The sequence below is a fragment of the Ranitomeya variabilis genome, chromosome 1 (assembly GCF_051348905.1).
Source record: "Ranitomeya variabilis isolate aRanVar5 chromosome 1, aRanVar5.hap1, whole genome shotgun sequence".
Lineage (NCBI taxonomy): Eukaryota > Metazoa > Chordata > Amphibia > Anura > Dendrobatidae > Ranitomeya > Ranitomeya variabilis.
In genome coordinates, this window is record NC_135232.1 from 533129770 (window position 1) to 533137955 (window position 8186).

At 53.6% G+C, this 8186-nt stretch overlaps 1 protein-coding gene across 2 annotated transcripts; it reads right to left on the bottom strand.

The window, feature by feature from the left end:
* Window positions 1–1312: 1312 nt before the first annotated feature.
* On the bottom strand, window positions 1313–6729 carry LOC143800013 (uncharacterized). 2 transcript variants are annotated; one of them, XR_013220535.1, is made up of 2 exons: window positions 3604–4245; window positions 1313–2751 (listed from the first exon to the last, which is right to left on the bottom strand). XR_013220535.1 is itself a non-coding variant. In XM_077281173.1 (2 exons), exons 1-2 carry the CDS (start codon window positions 6707–6709, stop codon window positions 2162–2164), a joined length of 1272 nt encoding a protein of 423 aa, XP_077137288.1. In that variant the 5' UTR covers window positions 6710–6729; the 3' UTR covers window positions 1313–2161. The 2 variants fall into 2 exon arrangements, 1 of the variants encoding a protein (XP_077137288.1); XM_077281173.1 differs by lacking the exon at window positions 3604–4245 and adding an exon at window positions 6028–6729.
* Window positions 6730–8186: the final 1457 nt, after the last annotated feature.

Here is an 8186-nt window from a genome sequence, read left to right on the forward strand (position 1 = left end):
TATATAGAGGGATGTCTGTATATAGAGGGATGTCTGTATATAGGAGTGGTGTCTGTATATAGAGGGATGTCTGTATATAGGAGAGATGTCTGTATATAGAGGGATGTCTGTATATAGGAGTGGTGTCTGTATATAGAGGGATGTCTGTATATAAGAGTGGTGTCTGTATATAGGGGGATGTCTGTATATAGGAGTGGTGTCTGTATATAGAGGGATGTCTGTATATAGGAGAGGTGCCTGCATATAGGAGTGGTGTCTGTATATAGGAGTGGTGTCTGTATACAGAGGGATGTCTGTATATAGGAGTGGTGTCTGTATATAGGAGTAATGTCTGTATATAAGAGGATGTGGCCAAAGTGGCTACCAAGGATTCCTGCATGCCAAAATGGCTACCAAGGGGCCAATGTTGCTAACAAGGGCCCCCGCACATCAAAGTGGCTACCAAGGGGCCAAATTGGATACCCAGGGGCAGGGCCCTGCATGCCAGACTTGCTCCTGAGGTTCATTGGCAGCTGGCAGCGCTGTTCAAGCACCATGTATTTCCTTCAGGAAATGCCCATCTAGTTTATTATTCTTCTTCTTCTCCGCGTTTTCCGCAATTAATGCGGCCCGAACCGCTCGGCGCAGAGACCCCGTTCAGGCGGCGTTTCGAAGGCCTCGGTGGGGACAGGTGTGCTATGACTTTTATAGTCGATCCGATATGTAGATTTTATTTAAATCGCATTTAAAAAAAAAAAAATTCCCATAGGAAATAGTGGCGAACTTTCCATTACCCCCAACTTGACCTTCCAAAGATGGCAGCTATGCAAATGTACGGTGTCCATTTTAGGACATGATCATTTATCAAAGTCAAACATCAGAATAAAGTGACTGACACCCTCTCGTCCCATGTGTGAAAAGTAAGTGCCCCCCCCCGGCCCCGTGTGTGAAAAGTAAGTGCCCCCCCGGCCCCGTGTGTGAAAAGTAAGTGCCCCCCGGCCCCGTGTGTCAAAAGTAAGTGCCCCCCGCCCCCGTGTGTGAAAAGTAAGTGCCCCCCCCGGCCCCGTGTGTGAAAAGTAAGTGCCCCCCGACCCCGTGTGTGAAAAGTAAGTGCCCCCGGGCCCCGTGTGTGAAAAGTAAGTGCGCCCCCGGCCCCGTGTGCAAAAGTAAGTGCGCCCCCGGCCCGTGTGCAAAAGTAAGTGCGCCCCAGTGTGCAAAAGTAAGTGCGCCCCCGGCCCCGTGTGCAAAAGTAAGTGTGCCCCCGGCCCCGTGTGCAAGACTGTGGAGACCTGGTGTCGTAACCAGTGCCTTCCCCCCTCCCATCAATCCCGTAATGAAACACACATAGTCCTAGGTGGGTTGAACAGGTCGGTCACAGTTTATTAATTAAATAAGCTGAAAAGGGCAATTACATGTCGTAACGGCCGCTCGCGCCGAGCTCCTGTCCGTGATCGACAGGGTAATTGGACCAACGAGCGACTACGACCTTTGCCCTCCTCCGCTTCTTCCGCTGTGACTTAATAAAGGTTACCAGCATTAGTTATATCACGTACAAATATAAATTTTTTTTTTTTTTTTTTTTTTTTTTAAAGTAAAATATTACAATAGCATTTACACATTTACATCATCCCGCAGGTTAGTCTCATCTTTAGCCTTTAAAAAGGGAGGGTGGGTGGGACAATGCTTCCAGGTGTCCGCCGGGAGGAAAAGAGAAAGTTCCCGGCCGGACACCTGGATTTAACCCCTGTAGGAGTGGCCGTAGGACCCCTCCCCTCCAGTGCCCACTGGCCGGCCAGGGGTCTTCCAATTAGTGCATCACTAAAGGGGAGTGATGCTAGGGGGGGAACAGGCACCGACAACCTTTCTGTGCTGCTCTATCTAGGTGCTCCCCAGTCAGAGACGCGCACCTTATACAGTACCGCGTCTGCCAGACTGTGGAGACCTGGTGTCGTAACCAGTGCCTTCCCCCCTCCCATCAATCCCGTAATGAAACACACATAGTCCTAGGTGGGTTGAACAGGTCGGTCACAGTTTATTAATTAAATAAGCTGAAAAGGGCAATTACATGTCGTAACGGCCGCTCGCGCCGAGCTCCTGTCCGTGATCGACAGGGTAATTGGACCAACGAGCGACTACGACCTTTGCCCTCCTCCGCTTCTTCCGCCACGGAGGATCCCGTGTATTACCTACGCGGGACTCCGACCCCACCCATCACTTTTAGGGCCTGTTCAACCCCATCCTGTAAACCAGACAGAAAAATATCGAGGCCAATGTCCGTTAGGTGAACTCCGTCCGGTCGCAATTGTGGCGTGTTTTTCTTTTGTAGGTATTGGTGATGAATCACGATACCGCCTCTTCCTCTCACATATTTTCCGATTCGAGCGTTGAATTTCACCCTTGTCCGCTCTATGGCTCTCTTATCTCTTGCACCACGCCATTCGGCCCGTGGTGTTATCTCCGACCACACCAGTATCATGTTCCTGAACAGCCAGCTGAACCGTTCCATATCCGTTGTCACCCATTTGTACAACTCGGCCACCTTTTGTTTGCCCAGGTCATTGCCACCTGCGTGTAACACCAATATCACCGGGCGTTCCGCCATCCTTGCTATGCCCACCATCTCCTTGAACACCTGGTTCCACCGGAGGCCTCTGATACCCCTCCAGTTAACTTTTATTCCCGGGATGTAGAGATTTGTTCCTCCTGGCCGCAGTTTGGCCCTCTTTTCGGCCCAGTGTACGTAGGAATCTCCTACCACCCAAACATCAACCCCTGTAAGAGACAATACATGTTAATTAAGCAAGTCGGGCCTGATGTATCTGGCGAAGCATGCGGACTTCCAACGACCCATTCTCTGCACCTCAGCCTCTGACACTCCTGCCCTAGCTGCCTCTGTGGCCGCCCCTATCCGGAACGAATGTGTTCCGTACTCCTTTGGATTTGCGCCGGTTTCTTTCAAGCATCGCTTGAACATTGCCTGGAATTGGTACTTGGTCAGAGGGGACCCGTCTGTATGAGTGAAGAAAAATCTACCCTCGTGTCTTATTACGGCGTATCTTTTAACCATTTTTAGTGGGCAAGCTGGGCCCTCTGTAGCGTTAACCAGGACCCATGTGCCCCTACCGGTGGGATCGCATTTGGATTTTCTAACCCTGATGCGCAGGGCGCCGCTGCATATAACTATATCCTCATTAATTAAGCCTCCTTCCGATGCGGTTTTTGACCGCGGTAGCAATTCGCTAATACGCAGTGCTCCGAAAAAGACGGTCGCAAACGCTGCCGATATGAGGGCCGCCTCATATTGCGATGAGCAGACTGACGGGGATATCGCAATTAGGTCCTGCAATAGACTCAGAGAAATGGGGCGGCGACATTCTTGACTTGGCTGAAGCCTTTTCCAACCTTTTATGGCTTGTTTTATGCAGAAGGATTTAGTTACGTCAACCCATCCCAATAATTGAAAGAAAAATGCAAGCCCCGATAATTTCCGTTGTGCCGATGTGCCCGACGACCCGCTTTCCCTCATCCGTAAAAGGAAATCAGTTGTCACTGCGCTTCGCGCTCCGTCGCTTTCGTCGACCGGCCTACCCTGAATTAGGGAGCACCACTCCTCCCAAGCCTTACCATACACCTGCCAGGTAGCTGGCGAAACGGATGCCCGGATTAAGGGCATCAATGATTGGCCACTGTGTCCCACAGGAACAGTGGACACAGAATACCACGGGGTTGCGAGTTGGGCTGCTGGATTCTGAAAGCCTGCCAATTAGAAAATAACAGTGGGTTAATGATATTATCATCTACTTCCGCCACCACTGTGGCTCTACACCAAATATTGTTTTCAAGGCAAATCAGCGCTAGTCGGCGCAAAAGAGCGAGTATGGGCAGGGATGAAGAAGACATGTGATTTAAACTCTTTGCCGTTTTCGTATTTTTTGTTTGGAAACGAATGTTCGTGTTTCTCAACTGATCGGCCCATATGTCTATCGCAGCAACAACCGCAAATAATTCCCATAGGGACGGGTCTTGACCCCATTTTGTTGTCGTCCATCTCTCTGGCCAACCTGATTTGCACCATTGGTTTTTAAAAATTGCTGCAAAACCCTCTTTTTTATTCCACCCTACTGTCAGCCCTAAATCCTTGCTTGCGATCTCTCTCGCCATAACGCACGTGTGACCGTTGTATGATTGCAGGAACGTTTTCCACACTAGCAGATCTGCTTTTAGCGAACGGGTGAGCCTAATTCTATGGCCGGGCTGAGAAGCGCCTTTTGTTGCCAAAGAAAGTCTGCGCGAGAATGCTCTGCCGACCGGCATTACGCGACAAGCGAATGTCAGAAGGCCCAGTAATGCCTGCATTTGCTGGAGGGTTACCTTGTTCACTTCTAGAAAGCCTTTCAACATTTGTAGGGTTTTTAATATTTTATCCTCTGGTAAACGGAAAACCATTAACGTGGTATCTATTTCGATGCCCAAGAAAGGCAATACATTACATGGTCCCTCCGTTTTTTCGGGCGACAGTGGCACGCCGAATTTGAGTGCGATAGCTTTGAATGTTTCTAGCAGCTCGGAGCAAAGTTTAGAGTTTCTAGGGCCGACAAACAGGAAATCATCGAGGTAGTGAATTAGGGATTTACTGCCCGTTTCGTACCGAACTACCCAATCTAGGAAGGTGCTGAATAGCTCAAAATAGTGACATGAGATGGAACATCCCATCGGAAGGCACATGTCGAAGTAATAGAGCTGATCCACTTTGCAGCCCAGAAGGTGGAAACATTCGGGGTGCACGGGTAGTAAACGGAATGCCGATTCGATGTCAGATTTGGCTAGCAGGGCGCCGGGTCCGGCAGCCCGGACTAATTCCACCGCCTTATCGAAAGACGCGTATGAGACAGAGGCTTCTTCTGGGGAAATTGCGTCATTAACTGATTCGCCCTTTGGGTGAGATAAATGATGAATTAAGCGGTATTTACCGGGTTCTTTTTTTGGTATAATGCCTAGCGGTGATATTTTCATGTTTTTGAAGGGGAGCGACTGGAAGGGGCCTGCTATTCTACCCAATTCTACCTCCTTTTCAATTTTTTGTCTAAGTATTTCGGGGAATTCGCGAGCCGATTTTAGGTTATCGGATAGGGTTGGCGTTCTTGTTAGCCTAAAGGGAATAAAAAACCCGTCGGAGAATCCTGCTTGCAGCTGCTGAGCCGCTTTCTTATTGGGGTAGAGCTTTAGCCAGGGGGCCATCGCGGTTACGCTCACTGGGGTTCTGCCTTGTAGGTGCTTTGTAAGGCTGACGAGTGCACCTTGACGCTGGGTGTCCCCCCCTGCAAGCGGAGCAATCATGTCTGAATTTGCATAATGCGTGGAAGCGGCAGTTTCCCTCATTGAACAACCAGCAGGCCCCGGGTTTTCGCACGACCACTGAGTTTTGACCTGCGACTGCGGAGTAATTAGTGGTCGCGGCCGAAAAGGGGGGCTGTTTTTGGGACAGCATCAACCGCAACCATACGTCTGTTGCTTTAACTCCCCAGCCTAGCTCGGGCTGTAGGGCCAGACGCCTGCGGAACTCCTCATCATACCGCCGCCAGGCTGAACCGCCGTGCGACTTGTATGAACTATATATCATGTCCTGATATATAAACAATTCGGAGCAGCGTTCCGGATGTTTCTGGCCCATAATACAGCCCATTACTGCGAAGGCCTGGAGCCAATTATTCATGGTTAATGCAATTCTCGATCTCCCCCTATCGAAACCCCTCTCGTTAGGTTTATCCACCGTTTGTTGGTCCGCTGATAACAGCGACCATATATCAATATAATCGTTGCTCCAGATTTTCTGTCTCGTTTCCTGGTCTATATGGGCGCCTAGCGGGCTGATCCCGCAGAAGAAGGCGTCTTTGTGTAGATTAGCTGATTGTGGTGTTGCATTGTTCAACACCTTTCCGCTCGAGTGTGATAGTTGTAAGATTAACTCCTTCACCGCTGAGGTTAGCTCCATTTCCTTTAAGTTAACACCGTAGCGTAACCCTTCCTCGCTACCCTTGTAACACTCACCGCTGTGTGACTCTGGACGAGTGTACTCCGATCCTGGAGGAACCCCTGCAGATGTAGACGGGGTGATGTCGCAGGACGGGGAAACTCTGGCTCCCGCTACAGCGTGGGACCGGCCGATGTGCTGGCCGATGCCCTGCGTATCGTGCGTTGGAGCCCGATTACAACCACATAGTGGCGGATTAATGGCTCTGTCTTCGGCGCCTGCACGGTTGTTGTTGTTGTGGCTGGAAGCCGTGGGGGATTGTTCTCCCCGGCTGAAAGCCCTAGAGGGTGCGCGTGATTTTGAAGTCTTGTCCCGTGCCCGATGACTCCTATCCGGGCTCTGCGATACATCGGACCCCTCGGATGTTGCTGATGGCAGCCATTCTGAGGCCCGCGATCTGCGGCGGCTCCTATGGGAGCTGCGTCTACGTTGGTAACGGGAGGGGCGTTTAGAGGGGTAGCCCGAATGGCGACGGGAGTTATTGGAGGAAGATTGGGAGGACGTGCGGCGTCTACGCCTTCGTTCGCCCTTACTATGCGGTGTCATGGGAGGGATTCTTTCGGTAGCCGGAAGGGGATCATTGGCCGTAGACGGTCCTGTAGTGCTACTTAGGAGGGGGGGCGTTAGGAGGCCACCGTATTCGACTCCATTATTGGTATTTAACAGGGCGGCAGCGATTGGATAATTTTTATTGGGCATGTGGGCGCTGTGGGGTGGTATGAGTGTGTTCGTGATTGGTGCCGTTAACAAAAATTCACAGTAATTGTTATTGTGCAGCTGTTGAGCGCCTTGATCGGTCCTTGCGGACCGAACAATGCGCTCCTCAGCTGCCCTGTACCCTGTACTGCCCGACCCCTGATACCCCCGTGCAGCCACCAGTGCTGCGTCTGCCGGGGGTATGCTGGAGGTCGGACCTGGTGGGGGATCTGCGCACTGATCGGTCAGAATCGACCGATCAGAGCATTCTGGGGGCTGCATGGCATTGATGCCAGCCTCCCGATTACCCCCTGCGGGCGGTGTATGTGTGCCCGCAGGGAAGGTAATGGGGGACCGGCCTGCGCCGCCATTGCTGGTTATTTGCAGTGACCGGAAGTCGGGGGGCGGGAGTCCCGTGCCGACACTGAGGGCGCCGGAAGCCGCCGGCTGCAGCGAGGCGGCGAGGACGCCCCCTCCCCTACCTGGAGACGCTCCGGGGCGCGGGGTAGGCGGGCAGATCGCCTTCCCCCCGGCGCCGCCGCCAATGTCTCCGGAGCGGCCGGGGAAAGGGGGGATGCCGCGCTACGCCTGGCGCTGCCGGGCTTGGCCACCCCAGCCTGGGACGGAGCCTCCGGCGCCGGACACATAACGCCTCCTTCCGCCCCAGCAGGGGCCTGCACAGACGCCGCCCGCGATGGGACGCAGCCCTCCCTCTGACGGGTGCGACGCCCGGCCCTGCACCGCCTCCTTCGCGAGGTCCCCAGGCCCTCTGCAGCCGCGAGCCCTGGTGCCTGCAGCGGCGCCGAGAGGGGCCTCCGCCTACGGCTCTGTGCCGCTCCACCCTCCGGCCCCCCGGGTGCTGGCGTTACAGCAGGCAGCGAAGGTGAGCTAGACCCGAGGGGACCAGGGGGCGAAGGGGAGAGAGAGGCCGAACCTAGGGGACCCGGGGGCGACGCGGTGAGGGAGGACGGACCGGGGGGACCCGTGGGCGGAGGGGTGAGTGAGCACAGCTCGGGGGGACCCGGGAGTGACGGGATGAGGAAGGACAGGCCGGGGTCGGGAGAAGGCCCAGGGAGGTGAGCCCTGACATCGGTAATAATGGCCTGAAGCCAGTGCTCACCTCTCTGTTCCACTCCTTTCAGCAGGGCCTCGACCAGGGGGTCCGACATAGCTATGCAGGGGACAATGCTTCCAGGTGTCCGCCGGGAGGAAAAGAGAAAGTTCCCGGCCGGACACCTGGATTTAACCCCTGTAGGAGTGGCCGTAGGACCCCTCCCCTCCAGTGCCCACTGGCCGGCCAGGGGTCTTCCAATTAGTGCATCACTAAAGGGGAGTGATGCTAGGGGGGGAACAGGCACCGACAACCTTTCTGTGCTGCTCTATCTAGGTGCTCCCCAGTCAGAGACGCGCACCTTATACAGTACCGCGTCTGCCAAAGTAAGTGTGTCCCCGGCCCCATGTGCAAAAGTAAGTGTGTCCC